The sequence below is a fragment of the Pelmatolapia mariae genome, linkage group LG16_19 (assembly GCF_036321145.2).
Source record: "Pelmatolapia mariae isolate MD_Pm_ZW linkage group LG16_19, Pm_UMD_F_2, whole genome shotgun sequence".
In the NCBI taxonomy this organism is placed as follows: Eukaryota; Metazoa; Chordata; class Actinopteri; order Cichliformes; family Cichlidae; genus Pelmatolapia; species Pelmatolapia mariae.
The window spans coordinates 41,117,229-41,141,860 of record NC_086241.1 but is presented as its reverse complement, the minus strand read 5'-3'; the positions used below and the strand labels follow the sequence as shown (position 1 = coordinate 41,141,860).

General features: G+C 40.9%; 1 protein-coding gene across 4 annotated transcripts in view; it reads right to left on the bottom strand.

Annotated features, from left to right (window-relative positions):
• Positions 1 to 24,632, bottom strand: part of syne3 (spectrin repeat containing, nuclear envelope family member 3) — a 62,213-nt gene extending 37,581 nt beyond the window's left edge. For 3 of the 4 annotated variants that reach the window (XM_063497848.1, XM_063497850.1, XM_063497852.1), the window contains exons 1-7: positions 24,497 to 24,632; positions 16,369 to 16,526; positions 13,978 to 14,150; positions 9,359 to 9,668; positions 7,859 to 8,014; positions 4,938 to 5,297; positions 631 to 767 (exon numbers count right to left, since the gene is read on the bottom strand). In XM_063497848.1, the coding sequence (XP_063353918.1) occupies positions 631 to 767; positions 4,938 to 5,297; positions 7,859 to 8,014; positions 9,359 to 9,668; positions 13,978 to 14,150; positions 16,369 to 16,512 (1,280 nt within the window). In that variant the 5' untranslated portion in view covers positions 16,513 to 16,526; positions 24,497 to 24,632. Of the gene's footprint in view, positions 1 to 630; positions 768 to 4,937; positions 5,298 to 7,858; positions 8,015 to 9,358; positions 9,669 to 13,977; positions 14,151 to 16,368; positions 16,527 to 18,751; positions 18,772 to 24,496 lie in introns of those variants that run through there. The other variant, XM_063497849.1, reaches the window with a different exon arrangement.

The following is a 24,632-nucleotide window of genomic DNA, read 5'->3' as shown; positions in this document are numbered from 1 at the left end:
GGCTTACGAAGACCCCATTTAACGAAAAATTCAAGTTATGAAGGCACTTAACGGCAATATTTCTGCCCGTGGTACGGCAAAATGCCCGCGTAACGAAATAGATAAAATAGAAAATTTTAAAAAATTACATTAAAAGTATGCATGTATACGTATGCTTTCTTCAATCTCCACCACCTCTTCATCCACCAAGAACTTCGTCTTCAGCCAGCATCACCTCACTCAAAAGGCGATGGAAAAAGGTGCTTCGACTTATGAAAATTTTGACTTACCAAAGACCCTCGGGAACGAATTAATTTCGTAAGTCGGGGTTCCACTGTATAACTAAACACAGCATTTATAATGTAACATACCTGCATTTATAAAGTGTATGCAAGCATTCTTCAGATTATTATATTATATTTTCAACAGAAGATTTATTATAGCGCATACATTTTCACTTTTAACATTCTCATTTAGATAACAACAGTAATCTAAGGAAAGTAAAATGATTAATTTTACTAAATGATTAGTCATTGTGGGGCCTTATGATCCACAAATTTATGGCTTGTTCTGGTTACGATATTTTTTGTTTTGTTTTGGAGTTTAAAAAAACTCCCACACAAACACAAACACAAGCTCCCTAGCGCATACCTTTGATGTTCTTTAACAACAGCCAAGACATCATAAGAAAGGTGACGCGAGTCCTCTGAGAACCTGAAGAGCTCCCTGAGCTGAGCCTTGAGCAGTTCCACCTGGGATTCTTCCCCTGCTAAAGTATTCCTCACACCCTGAAACACACAACAGAATATAAACAGTACAAGGGGAGTACAAGTAGCAACTCACACAAAAACTAACTGAACCCCAACACTCACTGAGCTATTATATAATCCTGCACTCTAATCAGTTCCGGGGTTAATTAAAGGCCATCATCTTCCTAGTTCTAACTCCTAGCTGAAATACAAAATACTAAAAACATACAACTTACAGACTGAGTACCCTGAATTACTGATACAAGGCAGGATACATTAACGGTTTCATGTTGTTTACACCAAATTTTGACCCTACCATCTGAATGTTGTAGCAGATTTAGAGCTTAATGAGACTACCCAATATTTTACTGTCTAATATTGGTGAGCCTGTGTGAACTGTAGCTTCAGCCTCTTGTTCTTAGATGACAGGGGTTGCAGCTGGTGTGGTCTTCTACAGCTGTAGCCTATCTGCCTGAAGGTTGGATGTGCTGTTTTCTACTGCCTTCAAGCATTCTAGCGATTCTTGTCTGAAGTCAACAAGACGTTTTCACCCAGAGAACAGCCACTTACTGGATATTTTCTCTTTTAAAGACCATTCTGTGAAAACTCTAGAGATCGCTGCATGTGTTTGCATTGTCGAGCAGTTGCTCTTGACTTTCAACTCTTGTCCCTAGTGTGGTGTCACACAGGCAATATGGTTCAATAAACAGCACTTATGTAAAGGCTTTGACTCATTCTCATTTCTTTATATCTCTGTGGATACACAAAAGTAACACAGCATTTCCAAGGGTCAAAAATGGAGTGAGAATTATCATCAAGAAATTCAAAGAAAACCACAGAGTGCAGAACAAGCCTGGCAGAGGTAAGATGCAAGAAACAAAAGTAATCAGAGACATGTATACAGACCTTAACATGAGTAAATGACCTAGCCAAGTTGGGAATTGTAATATCAACGAAAACAACCCCTAGAGCATTGCACAGGAATGGACTCCAAGGCTGCAAACTAAGAAAAATTCCACTTCTGCAGAAGAGACACTTTCAAAACAGACTGAAGTATGCTTAGAACAACCTGGAGAAAGATTATGCATACTGGAAGCATCCTTTGGTCAGATGAGACTAAACTAGAACTGGACAAAGAGGCACTGTTTACGTTTGGATGAAGAAAGAAGAGGATGCAACCCAAACAACACTTTAATACTCCCTCCACAGTGGAAGGAGTATTATGCTGAGGGGATGCAGCATACATAATACCTCCATAATAAAGTCCAAGGCCCATGCCAGAAGACCATCAACTCTGGAGCAGCGTGAGAGATTTGCTAAAAAAGAACGGGCTGAGTTTGCTCAGGAAGCATGTGTGACAGTTGCTGAAAAACACACCAAAAAATTACTCCAGGATGTTATTCAACATTCAAAGCTCTTCTTTGTTGCTGTGTTTGGGATCACAGTCATGCTCAACAATAAAGTCCTGCCAATTAGACACTATTCAGATGCCATGGTTGATGAAGATCTTGTGGTACTTTTTTGCATTTATAATTTCATCAATTTTACAAAGATGTCCAACTAACATCACAATTTCCAGTCTTGGCAGCCAGGGATCAGTCCACCAGGGCCTCCACTCCTGCCCGCCGTCCGACACACAATGCACCCTATCCCTATGGCGCCTGCAGGTGGTGGCCTGCAGGAGGATGGGCCCATGTCCCCTTTTCGGGCTCTGCCCGGCCGGGCCCCTTGGACTAAGGGTCGGCTACCAGACGCTCACCCTTGGGTACCATCTCTGGGCCTGGCTCCAGGGCGGGGCCCCGGTAACCCTATCCTGGGCTGGATGAACTGTTCCCTCGATGGTTTTCTCATAAGGGTCTTCTGAATCGCTGTTTGTCTGGTCCCTCACCCAGGACCAATTTGCCATGGGAGACCATACCAGGGGGCAGAAGCCCCTGGACAACATAGCTCCTGGGATCCCTGTGACACACAAACCCCTCCACCACGATAAGGTAGCGATTCGCAGAGGGGCAAATCTGAGGCCATGGTTCTCAGCCGGAAAAGGGTGGAGTGCCCACTCTGGGTCGGGGGCGAGTTCCTGCCCCAAATGGAGGAGTTTAAGTATCTCGGGGTCTATTACCATGGATTTTCAATGCAGTTTTCATATAATTTGGCATACCTGTGATTTTGTACCAGTCCCCTAACTCAAGTATGGCTCCTTGACTGCCACCCTTCCCCCGAGTCTGGGAATGAACTTGATCCTACTATCTTTTCTCCCGACCTTAAGAAAAAAAATACAGGCACCACGTTCACACTATTACTGTCTTTAATGTCACTGGAGGCTAGTATTCTGAGTATTTCATATTTTTATCCATTACCACAGCGAGAAAAACATATCTACCAGGCAGATAAACATGGGGTATTACGATTAATTTTACATCTTTAACTAGATAGGCAACACGGTGGTGCACACTGCTGCCTCACAGCAAGAAGGTCCTGAGTTTGACTCCACCAGAGGCTGGAGCTTTTTTGTGTGGAGTTTGCGTGGGTTCTCTCCAGGTACTCCAGCTTCCTCCCACAGTCCAAAGATATGCAGTTAGTGAGGTTAGGTTAATTGGTCATTCTAAATTGCTTATAAGTGTGAGTGTCTTTCTCTCTGTGTTAGCCCTGCGACAGACTGACGACCAGTCCAGGGTGTACCCTGCCTCTGGCCCTATGGTAGCTAGGATAGTCTCTAGCTCACCCTGATAAGATTGCTTCAAGGTGAGACGATTATACAGATGAATACACCAGATCGTCTGGCATTCCAGACACACCTAACAGAAGCCACTCCACAGGTACAGAGCTCGTCTGCAAAAAATAAATCTGGCTACGTCTCTAGGAACGCAGATAGAACTAATAATGTGACTGACACACCTCTCTGAGGAATCCGGTGTCTGCCCTCAAGTGATGCAGCCTAAGTTAAAGAATCCAGTTAAGCAGAATCCCAATGACCAAAGAAGTTAAAAAACAAACAAACATATCAGAAAGTGGAGAATACCTCGAAATGGCAAGAAATTAAGTGAAAAGAGAAACTTGTCTATAAAATAAAATTTGCAATGTACTGTTTGGAAACATGTTGTTTGTGTCCAGGACTACAAAAAAAAACAAAAAAACCCACAAAAAACTATCAGACTAACTATCATGACACTTTGGGAGTAAAGGCTTTGGGAGTAAAGGCACATTCAAACAAAGAACCAGTTAAACTCTGGTGTTACTTTCTTTAACAAAATGTTGACAAATGACAACTTTCAGCAAAGATATTATAATTAACTATAGTTAACTAAGACTAAACTAAAAACTACAACTAGATGTGATTTAGCCTTTGGTTTAGTCTGCTTCTCGGAACAACCAGAAGCATCTGACCAGCTGAAGTTAAAGTTCTGTTCTTAGTTTACTTATTTAAAAGTTCAGAAAGGTGCTAATCCATTTAGTGCCTTAAAAATGCCTTTTGCAATAATAAAGCCTGGATGAAACGCAGACATGAATTGTTTTCTTGAGGTTAAGAGGTAAGAGAACGAACAGGTTAACAGAAATACTAACTCCAGTATAAAGCAGAGTTGGAGTGCATCTGAGATTCTTTCTGGAAAAGCAGCTGAATAGTAAAAGGGACCACAACAACAGCAACCTGGCCAGTTAAAACACAAGACGCAAGGTAGGGGCTAAGTTACAGCTAGTTGGTAAGCAGTGACTGTCTGTTTCAGAATGATACTGTTCTCTCAGACAGGTACAACAAAATAAAAACAAAAACAGCCTGAAGTGATTCATCAGATATACTTGGATGGCTGTTAATGTACCCTCTGACCTACTCAAAGTCTGGGATATAAAGCAAAAGCTAACAATGAGGCAGCTAACCATAAACATGGCAATTATAACTGAATATGTATGTAACATAAACACATTTTTCATTTTTTATGACCCAATTTGTAGGTTTGTACACTGCTCTGTGCAACATTTGTTACCCTCAATCATACACTGGCCACTTAAACTGGAACCTAAACTGAGCTTTCTTTTATTGTTAACATCAGGACGTCCCAGACAGTATACAAATCGATCATTAGCACATTAAAAGAACCACAGTAACTTGGTTACAGAAACGGCAGGAAAAGGAGAGGTAGGACTTTCATGTATTTATCTACATCTCCACTGCCCTTTCCACTGTAACACTGCTGATATGGTTAATAACCCTACCGTGTATTTTGTCCACTGGCCAACCATTTGCTCTTCAGTGTGGTCAATGTGATCCCTGCAGTCCTGGGTCACCTCCAGTTCCTGGTCCAGCCCTTTGAGCAGCTCTCTGAGGCGGCCGATATCGTCTCCCAGCCGCTGGCACCGGGTCATGTACTGACTGTGAGTATCCAGGCTGGAGCGGAGGCCTTCATCTGCCTTGCAAAGACCCTCCCTCAGTCTCTGCCAGCCCAGCCTCAGTTCCTCTGCCTCTTCAACCACTTCCTCCACTCCCGCAGGAGAGGTGTTGGGCCTGAGGCTTTCCACCATACCTTCAATATCCAGCAGGGCCTTCTCCTCACAGGCCACACTGTCATCCAGAGCCTGAAAAAGGTAAGAGACGAAACATTACATGATGGCTGGTGCAAAGATATACAACAACCTACCAAGGTAACTCAATTTTTCAGACCTCACATTCAAAAATGTGCACCTCTTGACCTTTTTCAGTCCAGAAACTTTGAATCATTCTGTAAAAGCCTAATTTTACAGAGTGATTCAACCAGCAACCCAGCTCTCATCTGGAACAACAATCTAAAATCTAATCTAAGTTACCTCTAATCTAAGGTAAACATAGCAGCAGAATTGCTCTAGACGTGCACAAGAACACAATCCTGAATGTGAGGTCAGCCAAATTTAAATCAGAAAAGGTTTCTGATTTTAGAGCCCCAGAAATATTAGATCACCTCGCTTATGTCAGACAAATGTTTCAAATTAAAAGTCTACCAAGAATTCATTCAACACTTCCTCGTATGGAGGATTGCATTGACAATATAGGTCCTGCCAAATACATTTCCAAACTGGACCTTCTTAAAGGGTATTGGCAGGTGCCTCTGACCCCCAGAGCCTCCGACATTTCTGCATTTGTCACACCCGACCATTTCATGCAGTACACCGTGATGGCGTTTGGCATGAAAAATGCTCCGGCCACTTTTCAGCGTTTAATGCAGCTGGTGTTGGGGGATGTGCCTCGGTGTAATGTGTACTTGGATGATGTAGTGATATACACGGACACGTGGGAAGAGCATGTGGCCACCCTACAAGCAGTGTTTCAGCGATTGGCCGACGCCTCGTTAACTCTAAATCTCGCTAAGTGCGAGTTTGCCAAAGCGACAGTCACGTACCTGGGAAAGCAGGTGGGTTTTGGGCAGGTTCGCCCGGTGGAGGCGAAAGTCGAGGCTGTCCTCAGCTACCCGGCCCCAACCACTAGGCGGGAGCTGAAGCGGTTCTTGGGCATGACTGGATACTATCGCTGTTTTTGCAAGAACTTTGCGGTAGTTGTGGCCCCTTTGACAAAGCTATGTAGCCCCAAAATCCCTTTTGGGTGGTCAGGGGAATGCAAGCATGCATTCGAGTCTGCAAAATCTCTCCTTTGCAGTGCCCCGGTCTTGGCAGCCCCCAACTTCTCTCAGCCTTTCAAACTGGAAGTTGACGCCAGTGCCACCGGAGCTGGTGCGGTGCTGTTACAGGACGACGCAGAGGGTGTGTGTCACCCAGTCTGCTACTATTCTGTAAAGTTCAAGCGCCATCAGCTAAACTACTCCACCATAGAGAAGGAAGCCCTAGCGCTGCTGATGGCCTTGCAGCACTTCACTGTGTATGTGGGCTCCAGCTCCTTTCCAGTAACGGTGTATACCGATCACAATCCCCTTACATTCCTCCAACGTATGTACAACCACAACCAGCGGCTAATGCAACTCATTGTGTAACATTTTATCTTTGTATTTGATGGTTTGGGCCCCAGGAAGATTAGCAACCACTGTTGTGGAAGCTAATGGGGTTCCTTATAAATAAACAAAATAAACAAATGCGCTGGGCACTGCTGGTGCAAGATTATGATCTGGTTATCCAACACAAGAAAGGGAGTGAAAACCTGGTGGCTGATGCACTCTCACGCAGCGCATAGTGATGAGTTTATTCTGTGGTTTGTATAGTGTGAATATAAGGTGGGGGGAATGTTACATCCTGTGAGGCTGTGGGAGTGTGTGGGCGTGGTGTTGTCTTCTCCCTCTCCTCCTCCTTCTTTCTTGCCCCTCCCCTTGTCTCTCTCTGCCCCTGCCTTCTCCTTTAGAACACACCTGCTGCTCATCTGCCCTCGTTGACCACCAATTACCCTCAGAGGTGATATAAGCTGGAGGAGAGCAGTGTGGAGGTGGGAGAGGCTTCTGGTGGATTTTCCTCTGTGTTGGTCAGTGTGTGTTTCCAGCCTAGGTGTGGAAAAGGCCTGCTGTGTGTGTGTGACCAGCCCCACCGTGCGTGGCTTGTTGTGAGTAGCTCAACTGGGCAGTGGTTTTGCTTAGGTGACGGCGGCCTCCATTACTTTGTTTAGCTGCCTGGTTATTGTTAATAGCAGCGTTGCTGTCTTTTTCTGTTTTAGCCTTATAGTTGTTTTCTTTGTTGAAGTGGTCACCATTCTCTTTGGGTGGACCTGTCTGAATCATCATTAAAGCAGCGGTGCTGTCTCTTTCTGTTGTTACCATTTATCTGATTATTGAGTTAATTGATTATAATAAAGATTTATTTTGTATTAAATACCTCTGCCTGGCGTTCTTTTCATTTCAACCCGGATCCAACTGTTACTGTCCCCCACCCTCTTCGCCTAGCTTTCAAGTGGGGACGTAACACATATGTAAAGAAGTTAGTAAGATTTGGTCACACTGGTAGGTTTGGAGAGAAATACTTGCAACCGTGTACCTGTGATCCAACCATCCAGGGCTCATGTAATTTCCAGGTAGGAAAAGGGACTGAAATTGTTCAGCAAATGCATGTGTTTGTTAAACGGCTGAGAAAATGTATACACAGTCTAGAATCACCATGTTCTACGTTTTCTGCTACTTAAAGCAATACAGACTATCAGTCAGGAAATCAGTTCAGTTTCAGGGTCTCACTTTTAATGCTTTGAGCTTTTCCTCAGCTGTGTCATTCCTCCCCATCACTTCAGTCAGTTCCTTGGTTTTTGACAGCAGCCAGGACTGGAACCTCTGAACACAACCTTGGTACGTCTGGTGTTCCTCGCAGATCTTCTGAAGCAGTGAAAGACGTTCCTAGCACAGCGGGAAATATCTCTTGGTAATTTTTAGCATTGCACTGTTCAAAACAAATGAACATCTTTCAGAACACATCTTAAACCACATTTGGATGTCTGAGTGAGAAACCTGAATATGAATTTGTATTCTTCTGCGAGACCTTCTGCTGAAATACAAAAGACAAGAAAAATACTAACAAGCGCTTCCAAGTAAGAGAAGCTTCCAGGGAATATAATCTCATTAAAAAAAACAAGTTTTATTTAAATCAGACGTTTCCCATTTGTAGTTAAAAATACAGCACTGCAAGCAGACTGATCTGTTCAGCTTATAAAAGCAGTGTGTGGAAAAATGCGACTGACATTTTAAAGAGCTATTTGAAAAAGGAAAGAGGAAGAATAGTCCCACTGTGTGACTCAGGGAACAGCACAACAGCCTGCATGTGTTTGCTCTTACTGACTAATCCAACGTTGTCTTCACTAGTAAGGTAAATTATTCAGTCAGTAAACTTGCAGTCCCTGGATCAGATTACAGGTGCACAGAATAAATATCACCACATATTTTCATTGACATATCCATCCATACGGCTAACCAGACTGCACCCTTCACCCAGTCATATCCCTTGAGAATATTTCAAATATTTGACTACCTATTTGACCCACCAGTAGTCTGTGTGTAGGTGTTTGAACTTGTGCGTGAAGTGGTTGTCTTCATTTCAGCTCAGTACGACTACATCTGTAGGTTTTTCTCAAGCTCCATGCTTCCTGTTGCAGAGGAACTGGACTGCACTGGATGCTTTACTTTTACGTCCACCAATCAACCACAACATTAAAACAATTGTTTAACATAGTGTAGGCATGCTACTAAATCAGCTCTGTCCATCAGTCCAAACCCACTCCTCAGCCTGAGCTTTGAAGATTATGACAATTATTATGACTCTGGGGTGTTGATTCATTTAAACTGACATAATCATCCTCCTGTAACCAAGTTTCTATAAGGCAGAATAACTCGATTTTTTTGGTCAATTATTATTAGTGACAGACACCTAATGTTTAATAATCCACATTTCATTTGTTTACTCTTTTGTGCAGTTGTGGATACTACACTGTTCTTTCTGCGTTTTAAAAAAAAAATTGAAATCATGTTTTGCAGATTTTTGGTTTGTTTTTTTTGTTGGTTTGGGAGCTGAAGCTCAGTAAGACTACGACTCTGCTTCCTGGTCCAAACTAACAGTCAAGAAAGGAAATGGTTTTAAAAAAGAAAAAAAAAAGACTCAAAGACAAACTGCACTGTGACTTCTGAACTTTGCCTACAGAGCAGCCACCTTACACTTTTCAGAAGAACCAGGTCAAATAAGTGCCTCACCTCAGCTCTGTCTCTGACATGATTGTACGCTTCCTGCAGTCTCTCCTGGGCCTGAGGATCCACACTGGGGTCCTGGGTTCTGTTATGCAGTGCAGCTGCCTCATCTAGCAGCCTCTCCAGTAGCACCGCCTGGCCTTTGATATCACTCACCACCACCCTCTGCTGATCGACCTGCCAAAGCTTCTCTTTCACTCCCAGCTGTGCTTCTAGCTCGACATCATGGCTTCGTTGCTGCTTTGTCAACCACAGCTCAAACTCTTCGTAGGCCTTCAGGTACTCACTCCAGTGCAGCCACACCCACTCTATGCGACTGTTTTTAAGGTAAAAAGAGACAATTTGTGTCAGGTCCATTGTTTCAGTAAGTCCTATTTAATACGTTTTTAATTAAAAGTGATAAGTCTAACAAAGCACATTTGTTTCTATAACTAGACAGGCTGCTGTCAAAGTTTGTTGCCTTTAAAAAGAAATTTTTAGCTTTCTGAAACTGGATGTTATTTAGCTTCTCGCTTATTTGCTACATTTATTTATTTGTTTGCTGGTTATTTCAGGAAACCATCTGAGAGCCATATATGAATTTTGACCAGCATGTTTTATCCTCCTCCTGCATCACATACCCTAACATTGTAAGTCAATAAAGGGTTCCTAATCCAGCCATGAGGGCATTTATGCATATCAAGGGGCTTTTGGCCGCATATGAACAATCACAAACCATGAAGGTCTAACAATTAAACTGAAAATACAGAGGTTCAACACATACATGCTAGACATCTGCATTGTTTTAACACAGCTTCAAACAGCAGTGTGTGACAAGTACTGTACATTATGTTCAACTAGGACATAACAAAGTCAGATCAGCAACTTTAATCTTTGTAACTTTGCCTCTCTACACCTCCACAGTGGTATTTAATTCAAACAGTCAAGATGTGATTGAAGTGCAGACTTTCAGCTTTAATTTAAAGGGCTTTAACAAAAGTGCTGCATTAAAAGTTCAGGAACTGCAGTCATTGCCATATACAGTCCCAGTATGTTCAGAGCTCCTGAACACAGTATCTCCACTTCTACTTAAGTACAGAATGTCTGTACTTTTGCCACCTCTGCTGTCAAGCAGTGTGTTCCCTCATTATTCCATAAAACATTTTGCTTAAGTAGATGGAAGGTCTGAAGTTGATTTCTCAGCACAGGCAAAAAGCCTGAAAGACCACAAAAAACAACTACTGCAGAATTCTTTACTTGTTTAAGACAAAACCTCCGAAGGCCAACTCAGGATGCTTGTAAGAATCAAAAGTTGTCTTCATGATGTAAATGTACATAACAAGGGTTTACAACAAGGTACAAATCACCGGTTACACACAAGCACAGAAAGGCCAGATTAGACTTTGCCAGAAAACATCTAAAAGAGATGTCACATAAAAAGAGGTGGCGTGTGCAATAGTTAGGGTTTAAAGTTGCTCGTTTACTTTGATTGTTTGTTTGTTTTGTTTTTTTGCACGACACCAGAACAACAGCAGGTGTCCGTAAGTTGCAGTTGCGGTACTATGGCACCTAGCCAGCCCTACAGAAGAGGAGGAGACTTAAAGGGAGTGATTTTTTTTAAGTGTCAGGTAATTTGAAATGCAACATTTCTATCAGCTCAACAAAAATCAGCAAACACAAAAACTGCTTGTGCAGAGTTTGTCTCACAGTGTGTTGCAGCCAAAGGTCCAGCTGCTGTATTTGACAGGGAGAGAAAAGAAAGAGAGCTACGTTCACTCAGAGATGGAGAAAGATAAGAAAGACAGGACAGGAGAGGAAGAAGAGGTTAGATTGAAAGGTAACGACTGCTCAGTGGGGTTTGATAAACTGGAAATTTAAAGCTTACATGCAAGTCCTTATGTTTTCAAATCAGAGGTCTGTGCACGTAACATGTTTTTTCATATTATGAAACATGCTGTAAATTAAACGTTAGCGGTAGACTAACTGTGGTATTTAAAGACTGCATGAAAATATTCTTTAGGTTAGTTTGGTGTACTGTGATGCATTTAAATTCAAGAACAGTGTGTGACTGATACACAGTGGCTGTGGCCATGGTGGGAGTTAGGTTACATCGAGTGTAGCAGAGATTAATGTGATGCTGATGATGCTGAGATTCATTGACTGAATTCCACCTTCATACCAACTACATACCATCTAGAAAAATACAGTATACTGTCAATGAAAAGGATGGAAATCAGCCAGGACAACTCATGAAATGTCTGCTTACATCTTTCTGAATTCAGTTGTGCAAATCCACAAGGAGCAGTGTGTGACAGCAGTAGCCCAGATCAGCTGATCACAGCCTGTAGACCAAGAAACTCTAACAGAGCTCTCAATAAAAATTTTTGTGAGTTGTGATTCTTCCCCACACTATGCTACTACAGCTGATTTTAGGGTTCCCTCACCAGCTGAATCCCACTTTAACTCCTGACTGTGCTCATTTTCCTGTTTAGAGGCAGTCACACTCTGTAATGTAGGCATAAGAAAATCAAGCTTAAAAATTTTGCTTCTTCTTCTTTCTGATTCAAGCTGAGTACTATTAGAATTAAAAATTATATTAAAGTTTGTATTCCCATTTTCTAATATTATTTTATTATTGCATTAATATAGCACACGGCTCAGTTAGGTTTGCACAGAAAAAGCTGGTAGAAACTTTCTTACTTTAAGTACATTTCAAAGCCTGTACTTCTTCTTTACTTTTTCTTGAGTAAATAAGTTTAAGTACTGGTTCAACTATTAACACTAGTATCTGTACTTCTACTTAAGTAGAAGAGGTGTACTTTCGCCTCCTCTGCTAATAATAGATTGAATGCCACGTTGAGGCCGTCATTTTTTGTATCTACATGGATGTTGAAGTCACCCACAATAACTATTTTATCTGTGCTGAGCACTAAATCAGATAAGAAATCTGAGAAATCAGACAGAAAGAAGACAGAAAGGCCCAAGTAGACGATAGATGATCACAAATAAGACTGATTTTTGAGTTTTCCAGCTGTGGAGGGCAAGGCTAAGCATCAGACTTTCAAATGAATTAAAACTCTGTCTGGGTCTTTGGCTGATTAATAAGCTGGTGTGGAAGACTGTTAAACTTGTTATGCTCATAACAACTCAGTAACTCAGGGGTGTTGACTCATTTAAACTAACATAAACATCCTGCTGTAACCAGGTTTCTGTAAGACAGAATAAATATATTGGTCAATCAATTATTAAGTCATGTACTAACAGAGAGTTGGAAGAGAGACACCTAATGTTTAATAATCCACATTTCACGGTTTTACTCTTTAGTGCTGTTAAGGACAGGAATTGTTCTTTCTTTGTTTTTGTTTTATTAATGTTTAAGTAATTTTTCTAAGAGGATGGGGTTAATTTCAGTGACCTACAATTGACGTAACCAGGTGTCATTATTGCCAACGTGAATTATAATTTTACTGAATTGCTCCAGCTGCAGGGGCCTGGCTAGCTATGGGTTTTTCAAGGGTGTGAAGCCGAGGAATAACTAAACATCTGACACAATGAGAAGGAAAGAGGCCAAGCTGCAAACGAGTCGGCTATGAGCTATGAGCTAGTGAGTCCCTAAAGACACAGTGAGTGAATACTATGTAGGGTTGGGCGATTGGACAAATATATAGACTATCAGCGATAGGCTGAGCCTATCATCGATCATTTTTACAAGGGTGATTTATTTATTTATTTGCCCATGAGTAAGTTTGCTAATAATGATGGAGCTAATAGAAGCAGTCAGCAGAAAGATATAATAATAATAGCGCTGTTTTAACAGCACCCTCTTTCATCTGCGAAGCAAATGCACCCTCCTCAGAGTGCGCCCAAATGCAGCAATTCATTTACTCAAACTTATAACAGAAAGAAAGAAAGGCAGTAGCCCATGTTAAAAAAAACAACATTTGGATGGTGGACACGTACATGCTCATGCAAGTTAGTCATGTTTGAGTCCTTTGCTCGCACTATACGTCTGCACAAGCGGCACACCGCTTTGGATACATCCTTAGGTTTACTTCTTTCATCCGGTTTAAAGCCAAAGAAATCCCAAATTGGCAACTTTATAATTTTTTGGGCAATTAGTTCGTCCATGTTTGGCCTTCTTCTGTGTTGTAAACGCGCAAATCAGTCCTTGCATGATTACATTGCTCCGCCCATCAAAAAGTCTCCGCATGCACAAATGTATCCCCCATCGTCGAATGTCGGTTGGAAAATTTTTACATGTCGCCCAACCCTAATACCGTGAATATAACTAGTGGGTGAATGAACAGAGAGTGTACTGAACAGGGGGGGGGGAAGTAGGGACTTTTCTTTTTTTTCTCCAGGATTCTGAGATTAGTCAGAATTCTGCAAAAACAGAATTTTCTGAGAAATGTCAGAATTATGAGATTTTTTTAAGCTACACGCAGAGAGAGGCAACACCAAGTAAGAGCCTTTTTCTCTAGTTTGGACCCACTAACCTGAGCTTACATGGTAAGGCCATTCAAAAACACTGAGTGAACAGAACATGAAGTCAAGGCTGCCCTCAGGCCAAACCAACCAGTAACGCTACACATTACCACACATCCTGCACTCCTGAATTGAGCTAGCTGCACAGTGTAGATGACCACCTGTGACAGTGGGTGATGTAGGTGCAGGTCTCTTCCCAGAGGCCTTTCAGGTCTTTGAGCTGAGTATGGGTGTGGTTCCTGAGCTCTTCATTTCCATTCTGCAGAAGCTGCTCAGCAGCCACCAGCACCATGTCCATCTTCACACGGCCTTCTTCCTCTGACTGGCGGATCTTCTGTTGTCGAGAAAGGTTGAATTGAGAGAGAGAGAGAGAGAGAGAGAGAGAGAGAGAGAGAGAGAGAGAGAGAGAGAGAGAGAGAGAGAGAGAGAGAGAGAGAGTGTGTGTTCATGGGAGAATGAACTGTGGATAAATCTAATTTTAACAAAATTGCCTGAGCTAAATAAAACATGAAGTGAAGTATGGAAATTGTTAAGTATAACATGAAAACAAAATAGATTTTAATGTTTAAACTTTTTTTGAATCATGTACAAACCCAAATCAGAAAAAGTTGGGCCAGTATGGAAAACACAAATAAAAAAAGAAAGTAGTGATTTCTAAATTTACTTTGACTTCTATTTCATTGCAGACAATATGAACACAAAATATTTCAGGTTTTGTCTGAACACCTTCATTTTGTTTGTAAAGATACATAATTTCCTGTAATTCAGACCTGCAAAATATTCCAAAAAGGGTTGGGGCAGGAGCAATTTAGGGCTAGTAATCAGGTAAATTGGTTAAATAAGGATGTGATGTCAACAGATGATTGTAATTATGATTTGGTACAAAAGCAGCATCCAAGAAAGGTCTATTCCTTTAGGAGCAATGATGTGCCGAGGATCGCCAGTCTGCCAACAAATACGTAAGGAAATTATTAAAATGTTTAAAAACAATGTTCCTCAAAGAAAGATTGTGTATAACATTCTTAAAGGATTCAAAGAATCTGAAGGAATTTCAGTGTGTAAAGGATAAGGGCGCAAGCCCAAGATGAACAACCGTGATCTCTGATCCCTCAGGCGGCACTGCATCAAGAATCGTCATTCATCTATAAACGATATTGCCACATGGGCACAGGACTACTTTGGCAAAGCTTTGTCAAGTACCACAATACGTAGCTTCGTCCACAAATGCCAGTTAAAACTATACTGTGCCAAAAGGATGGACCATCACACAGTAGAAACGTGTTCAGATGAATTTCCATATTTCAGGTATTTTTGGGAAAAAATGGACGCCGTGTGCTCCGGACCAAAGAAGAAAAGGGTAACCTAGAAGGTTACCAGCAACAAGTTGCCCTTAAGACTTGGTTGCAGAAAGAATGGGACAAAATTACACCTGAAAGACTTCATCACTTGGTGTCTTCAGTCCCTAAACGTCTTTTAAGTGTTATGGTAACTGGTAAATGCTTTACTGTTCCAACTTTTTTTGTGTCGCAAGAACCAAAATTGGAATACGTGTTAATTATGAAAAAAAAACCCAAACAAACAAAAAAAACCCATGAAATTCATGAGGAACACATTAAATAATCTGTGATTAGGGGTATGTTGGGGTTTGGGGTATGTTTTGTTTTTTTGTTTTTTTAAAGTCACAGAGTGTATGATAAGGTGTTGTTGGACATCCGGTGATTAGATATCGCAGGTATGAAAGTTATGTGAAGAAGAGATATGGGGTTTTACCCTTTTCTTCTGCAACACGAGCAGTTCAGAATAGTCCAGCAGACACGCCATAGGACATTGACAGCTGCCCAAATTGTGAACCTGCAAAACTGTTTTGTATTGTTTGGCTTTTTCTCTGCTCGTTTTTGCCATGTTAGATTATAGGATTTAGATAAGTGCATCTTCAGATCTGATTGTGCTCATCCTCACCTCCAACCTTTCTCCTCACAAAAATTAGAACAAGGTCGGCATTAGTAGGTTAATTAGACAAGTATTTTGTTTCTGTCTAAATTGTGGCATTCCCTTTTAGCCCTTTGTGAAACCTGTGTGACCTGTAATTTTTTATTTATTCATCTGAGAAAACAACATCTTTGATTATTTTGAAAGTTCAACTAACCGATGTGTACTTTATTAATCCCCGTAGGAAAATTACTCCTCTGCATTTAATCCATTCACTCAGTGAAGCAGTGGGAAGCCAAAAATCCAGCGCCCGGGGAGCAGTGTGTAGGGACGGTACTTTGCTCAGGGGTACCCTCAGGGTAGCCGTTCGGTGGATTTGAACCCCCAACCCTTCGGGGCAAACACTCTACCTACTGAGCTATCTCCTTCCCCTACCAGTCCCGGCCTGCCTCATGTTTTTCTGAATGGCTGGCATGATGTAATTCCAGCAGTCCTTGATATCAAATAGCTGCTTTCCACCAGGTTATGTCTCCTCAAGTTAGACCCTGTCTGAAACTGGTCAGATGTATAACAACACAGCATGGGTCAGAAGGGAAGGGTCAAGATTAATTTTACCAACCCACCTCTGTCTCCCTAAGTCTGGCCTCCAGAGCCTGACGGGGGCCCTGCGTGTTGTCATTGGCCTTCAGCCTCTCTTGGATGGCTTTCATCCAGGACTTGGCTGAATCCAGGTTGTCTGTGAACTCCTGCTGCTCCCGTAGAGTCATGACTAATTCTGGGTCTGAAAAGAACAATAGCAGGCAGTTTTAGTAGACACTTTCTGCTGAAGAGGAACTTTACCAGCTGTAGGTTGGTGACGTTTTGAGAAACAACTTGAACAACACTTTGATATGAACAAGCTTCAGATGAGTAGAATCATTGCATATCCACTTCAGGTTCTTGTTACAATCAGTGATTCCTCACAAATGGCTGTGCTCGTTTGCAGCAAAGCAATGAGGAGTTTTTTCTGCAAAAAATCATGGTTAGACTGAAGGTTTCTAAGGGGTTCTATATGGTCATTTGCAAAAACTTCACGCTTTGCTCCAAGACATATATATTAGGGGTGCAACGATACTCGTATCGATATTGAACCGTTTGATACAGTGCTTTCGGTTCGGTAGGCATGTGTATCGAACAATACAAAATTTTTAATTTATTTTATCAACTTTTCTTCTGACGATGCTGTCTGTGTTGAGAGCTCAGTGGATCTGCGTTCGACTTATCCGCCTAGGCTGCACTGTCGAGCGCAGATCCACTGCTAGCGCAAGCTAGCGAGACAGAAGTTAAGCTGTTGCAACATGGCAAATTGAACCTCCTCCACCCTCATTCAGATCTGGCCTTTGGAACTATTTTGGTCTTCACGTGAAGTATGAGCCTGAAGGTAAGCGCGTCATGGACAAAAGTAAAACAGTATGTCGGATGTGCCACGCAATGCTCAATTACATGGGTGGGAACTACTGCATTAGCGCAGTTTGCTCGTTAACGTGCCGTCCAGCCCCACGCACGGGGCGATCCGCGGTAGCTCGTTAACGGAGATTTGCCGTGTTGTGGCGTTAACGTCATTTCAGATTAACGCTGACAGCACTAGTGGGAACACAATGAATATGACTGCACATTTACTCCGACATCATCGTAGTGCAAAGACAAGTGGAAGCAGACAAAAACAACAAGCACGCATGCTACAAACTTTACCCGCGTCATTTAGACAGCCATTAGCACATGATTCTCCTTATGGGGACCTGATATGTTTAATATGCTGCTGAGAGTATACCTCAGAAGAAGCGTATAGTATAGCTTTTATTTTGGAAAGAGACATTTCTCTGTAATAAACTCTCTTTTCCAAAGATGAGGGATTTCTCCATCAGATATTTATTTTTTTATTACTTTGTCGTTTCAGCAACATTAAATTTAAAAACTGTACTTTGAGTTTTATATATATATATATATATATACACACATATATATATATACACACATATATATATATACACACATATATATATATACACACATATATATATATATATATACACACATATATATATATATATATATATATATATATATATATATATATATATATATATATATATATATATATATATATATATATATATATATATATATATATATATATATATACACATATACACATATATATATATATATATATATGTGTACACACACACACACATATAAAATATCACAGATGATGAATTTACTATAAAAAAAAGACAAGACTCAACCAGCAAAAGTCCTCTCTAAACCCTCTTGTGTACTGGTAGTGGTTCAGAGATGCTCCTGAGAAAATGGGGAGTAAGGATGGGAATTGATAAGAATTTGGTTATTCTGATTCTGATAGTCATCACTTGTCAATTCAATTCCTTATCAATTGTCATTTGGTTCTCCTTGGCTCCACTTTGAGAGTCACCACCATCGCTAAGCAGCATCAAAGACATTACATTTGTGCAAATTAACTGCATGCTGTGTGGTCAAGTGTTTGTCATGTTGGAGGCATTCAGTCTTTGTTGTGATCAGTGTTGAAATCGTTACTCAAAAAAAAGTAATGATTATACATATTACACAGAACACTTTTCTTAAAAGTAATGCAGTATGTTACTAAATTACACCCAGGAGAAAGTAATCTGTTATACTGCTCATTATATTAATTATGCATTTCTGTCCTGGATGCAGTTTCCACTTTGCACAAAAAGACAACAGAACGATGGTAAAGTAAAAGTAATGTCCATATCCATGCTGTAGACTATGGCAATATTTTCATTCTCCAGCACACAAACTTAAATCAGTTTATTGTAGCACAACTGCAAATGGAAAGATTAAATGGGATCGAAAGTTCAAGGAAGTGTAGCTCAGGTGGCAGAGCAGACCACCTACCAACCGGAAGGTTGGTTGTTTGATCTCTGTCTGTTCGTCTGTATGCCAAATATCCTTGGGCAAGATACTAACCCCATGTTGCTCTCCGATGTATCCATCTGAGTATGAATGCATGTGAATGTTAGATAGAAAGAGCAAAGGAAGAAAGTGCTTGTGTGAATGAGGCAAGTTTTGTAAAGTGCTTTGAGTGTTCAGACTAGAGCTGGGCGATAGAACGATAACGATATGTATTGCGAAATAACTTTTTCTCGATAGAAAAATTAAACTATTGCGATAGGCCTCATCTCGCTTGTCCTCTTAAAAAAAAAGAAAAAAGAACAGCCAATCCAAATTAAGTAGCGCAGAGCCGAACCAATCACAGCCGCAGCGTCACGTCACGTGACTTGTTACGTACAGCACAAGTGCCAAGGCGCACATGTGTATTTGTTTTTGCAGCCGGGCTGCCCAGATAATGGAGGAAATGAGTTTCCCGACTAGAGAAAAATCAACCGAGAGCGTGAGCGAAGGTTACCGAAGAAAAAACCGATGATGGTTCCAATGCCGGAGAGATTGTCGAACGGAAGGGCCATAGACGTTCCGTAGTGTGAAGGTATTTCGGCTATTTCAAGTCTGACAAAAAACAGAGTAGCGCGCACTGTAAATTGTGCCGAAAGCAAGTCTGGAAATACAATAAACCGGTGCATGCTCAATCTCTGACTGAAAGCACTAATTTGTCATTCGGCTTTTGTCAGACTAAAGTCACTGTTAAAACTGTTTGAAAAGCTAAGCTATACAACAAGGAGAGATTGAGAATTTCCTTTTAGTTCTCAGTTTATTTGATATTGACAAAAGTTAGTCAATTTTGTCTGTTCTTCTGTAAAACGACCTAAGATTTATTTTTAGAATTAAAATTTTGTTTCTAAGTGGAATTGACAATTTAGTAGTCTGTTTTGTTTGTTCTATTTTGAAACTTAAACGCTTTAGCGGCTGCCTTTTGTGTAGTTTGCAATATTTGCCTTTATTTATCTAAAACTGAAGTCTCACGTTCCTTAAGTACATCTACCCTGTTGAACTTATTATGGGAAATAAATATTAAAATCAAAACAAGCTGCAGATTATTTCACATTTTACTTGTGAGCAACGGCACATTTAAATCTTACAAATATAGTTATTTGGCTTATATCGTGATATATATCGTTATCGCCTGAAATGAAAAAAACATATCGTGATATGAAAAAATCTTATATCGCCCAGCTCTAGTTCAGACCAGAAAAACCAGTCCACCAAGACTAACAAATTCCAAGGAATTGAACTAGCGATTCTTGATTCACATTCATAATCTCTGAATTCGACTAAGAATTGGGATCAAAACCAAGATTCATTGTAGGCTAACCTGAGAGACAAACCTGAGGACTCTGAGAGTTTAAGTACAGTGGCTTGCAAAAGTATTCGGCCCCCTTGAACTTTTCCACATTTTGTCACATTACAGCCACAAACATGAATCAATTTTATTGGAATTCCACGTGAAAGACCAATACAAAGTGGTGTACACGTGAGAAGTGGAATGAAAATCATACATGATTCCAAACATTTTTTACAAATAAATAACTGCAAAGTGGGGTGTGCGTAATTATTCAGCCCCCTGAGTCAATACTTTGTAGAACCACCTTTTGCTGCAATTACAGCTGCCAGCCTTTTAGGGTATGTCTCTACCAGCTTTGCACATCTAGAGACTGAAATCCTTGCCCATTCTTCTTTGCAAAACAGCTCCAGCTCAGTCAGATTAGATGGACAGCGTTTGTGAACAGCAGTTTTCAGATCTTGCCACAGATTCTCGATTGGATTTAGACACCAGACAGGTCAGGGATAAAGTTATTGAGAAATTTAAAGCAGGCTTAGGCTACAAAAAGATTTCCCAAGCCTTGAACATCCCACGGAGCACTGTTCAAGCGGTCATTCAGAAATGGAAGGAGTATGGCACATCTGTAAACCTACCAAGACAAGGCCGTCCACCTAAACTCACAGGCCGAACAAGGAGAGCGCTGATCAGAAATGCAGCCAAGAGGCCCATGGTGACTCTGGACGAGCTGCAGAGATCTACAGCTCAGGTGGGGGAATCTGTCCATAGGACAACTATTAGTCGTGCACTGCACAAAGTTGGCCTCTATGGAAGAGTGGCAAGAAGAAAGCCATTGTTAACAGAAAACCATAAGAAGTCCCGTTTGCAGTTTGCCACAAGCCATGTGGGGGACACAGCAAACATGTGGAAGAAGATGCTCTGGTCAGATGAGACCAAAATGGAACTTTTTGGCCAAAATGCAAAACGCTATGTGTGGCGGAAAACTAACACTGCACATCACTCTGAACACACCATCCCCACTGTCAAATATGGTGGTGGCAGCATCATGCTCTGGGGGTGCTTCTCTTCAGCAGGGACAGGGAAGCTGGTCAGAGTTGATGGGAAGATGGATGGAACCAAATACAGGGCAATCTTGGAAGAAAACCTCTTGGAGTCTGCAAAAGACTTGAGACTGGGGCGGAGGTTCACCTTCCAGCAGGACAACGACCCTAAACATAAAGCCAGGGCAACAATGGAATGGTTTAAAACAAAACATATCCATGTGTTAGAATGGCCCAGTCAAAGTCCAGATCTAAATCCAATCGAGAATCTGTGGCAAGATCTGAAAACTGCTGTTCAAAAACGCTGTCCATCTAATCTGACTGAGCTGGAGCTGTTTTGCAAAGAAGAATGGGCAAGGATTTCAGTCTCCAGATGTGCAAAGCTGGTAGAGACATACCCTAAAAGACTGGCAGCTGGAATTGCAGCAAAAGGTGGTTCTACAAAGTATTGACTCAGGGGGCTGAATAATTACGCACACCCCACTTTTCAGTTATTTATTTGTAAAAAATGTTTGGAATCATGTATGATTTTCGTTCCACTTCTCACGTGTACACCACTTTGTATTGGTCTTTCACGTGGAATTCCAATAAAATTGATTCATGTTTGTGGCTGTAATGTGACAAAATGTGGAAAAGTTCAAGGGGGCCGAATACTTTTGCAAGCCACTGTACATGCTGTGGTAAAAGCAAAATACACCAAATAATAAGATGATCTAAAATTCTGTGCTAAACTTATATTAGAATTTATAAAGAACAGTTTCTATTTATTTCAGCATAAATGTAAAAGCTTCATTGCTGGTTCCAGACTTTATTGTAGATCAATTACAAACAAAACATGAACCTCTGACCTGGACGATTAGAACTCCTGATGGCTCTGACATTCTCAGGCCACATTTTGCCGCCAGTTTCTGCCACCTTCTGTCAGGACTCTAGTTATCCCAACAGAAGGTTGGTAATGCCTAGGGTTAGGGCTGCAGCTACTGATTGTTTTATTAATCGAGTAATCTATTGACTATTCAGTCAATGAATCAAGTAATCAGATATGAAATACTTCTGTCTTATTAATGACAAATGATAAACATTCAAAAGAGGAAAAAAAACAGCTATTTGAAAAGAAACTGCTCATTTATTTTCATTTTAGAAATTGCAATGTTTTAAAGTTCAACTGCATACAACTGTCAAAAACAAAACAAAAAAACCCTAAAACCTGTGACTGTATTTACTTTCCATATTTAAATTTCATTTTTTTAAAGAAAACATTTTTTTAAATGCAAAAATATTTAAAGAATCTCAAATGTGCTCAAACGTCAAAGCCAAATAAAATACGACAGCAGTCCCCAACCCCCGCGAGGGTTGAGGCTCGGGTGTGAAATTTAGGGTTTTCAGGGTTTTTATCATTAACTCGGTTTCCATGGGTCTTTTATTGTAGTTGTGTGTTTTATTTTGAAAGAAATATTTGCGCGTTACCATAGCGACCAGAGAGCATTAAGGGGCAGAGAAGAGGATGTTACTCTCAATGTTGTTGGCGCATTTCAGGAGGACGCTGCTAATAAAGTTACACAGTGAATTTGAGTTTATTATTATATTTACAAAATACCACAGTTTTTGTCTTGGTCGTGTCATTTTATTTTGTTGTACTTATCTGCGACACCTTACAGGCCGGTCCATGAAAATATACATGCAATCTAAACTAAGGCATCAGATATTTATTCTCAGGTTTTCTAACATTAATTTTGGGGGGGGGGGGGGGGGGGGGGGGGGGGTGTTCTGACAGTGTATTATCTCCTGAATGGGGTAGATTTGGAGTGTGTGTATTCACATTTATCAGTTGTTGTGCATATGTGTGTGTGTCCTTAAGTGTGCAAGTGAAAAAGTAAGTTTGCCAGTTTGTTTTGATGCAGAATTTTTCTTCTGCTGAAAACAAAACGTTATGATGGTGTAGATGTTAAAAATTAATATTAATAATAATTCAGTGGAAAAAAAACCTGAGGTCAGGGGGCTCAGAGTTTTACTTTCCCAAGTATATTTTTTACTAAATAAGTAAAAGAAAATTTTTTTATGTGAATATGCTGAATTAACTTAGCAAATTGATAACCTGCTTCATGTGACTGACTGCCAGGCCAAGTGAACCCAGATAAGAGAAGAATACTCTTATTATGACACTTTGTTATGATCTGACACCTATCTGTCCATCATATATATGGAACACATGTTTTGCTCCACCTTCCACAAATGTAATAAGGCCAGCTCAGCACTACACACAAAGTCACTGTGACTTCAGAATGCAGAATGCGTTATAAGGAAAACACAAGTAACAGAATGAGAATGTGAGTAACTGTGATGAAGTTCACTGCAGAAGCCAAAGCCCAAAAAAAAAAAAAACCCAAGGGAAAATAGAAAGGCAGCATAGGCCCCTCTCATGAGTGACTCACTTTTCCCCACCACAACATTCCTTCTAACAAATATCTGCACACTCTACCTCAGACTATGGAGGCTTGCTAATACTTAGGACTTCCTTTCCCGACTCAAGATAGGAAATTTTAAATCTTTGTTTATCCTTGGAAACACTACCTTACCCACCTGCTTTTCCCTTATTAAAAATTGTTTCATCTTCATTGCTAATGACTTGTTTCATTAGAACTGGCGTTATATTTGACGACTAAATTTAGCTACTAGTATACTAGCTGACATCCCCTTTTATTGTTATGCTTGTTGTCAGGTGAGTCAGCAACGCAGCGAGTTAAAAAGAAAATGTAGATGTGTTCGGGTTTGCTCACAACAAGTAACGTTGCCTAGTTCCAACGAAAATTTTTCACTTGCGTTGTAACAAACTCTTTCTCTCTCTCACACACACACACACAAGCAGCTGACACGTTTTTGCGCCCCCGCCGGAACCTTTGTTTTGGTTTGTTTCATTGTATCATGGCTGTAGTGACACCCCGCTTCCTTCCTCACTTTGACAGCTCGTGCGGTCAACTCGCATTAACATTAGTTCCAACTTTTACACGCATCTACAACTGACGGCGGTACAATTAAACAAATTATCTGTCATGCTAATCCAGGTTCCCATGCTCATTTAGAATTCAAAGGCACATGTGAATATTCATACATAGTTCAACTTCCACACCTAACTACAGTCTCGTTTTTAACGACTTTTATGCTATGCTATGGTATGCTAAACTATCAGGCAAAATTCAAGGTCGGTGCCCCGCTGGTTTACTGTTAAAAGCACATACATACATACACACAACTAAACCATGTGCGTTCATTTCAGTTCTACCTAACTCTTTCTTGCATAGTATTTTAACAGAGAGCAAGTCTAAAGTACAGTACAGAGAGTTCTCCGTGTTTGTAGCTAGAGCTAGTTCTGTGATTCGGCTATCTCCACGACGGTGCATTTACTATCATGTGGCATAAAAAAATACAATAAAAACTTACAGCTTTGAGTTCATCGAGTGAGAGAAACCACCGCCGCGATCGCTGCAATTCTATGTTGTGTACAGTAAAGTTACAAAAGGCAGGAAGTAACCCTGGCCTTCGGGGGCTGGAGTGTACGGTAGCCTGTCTTGCTGCC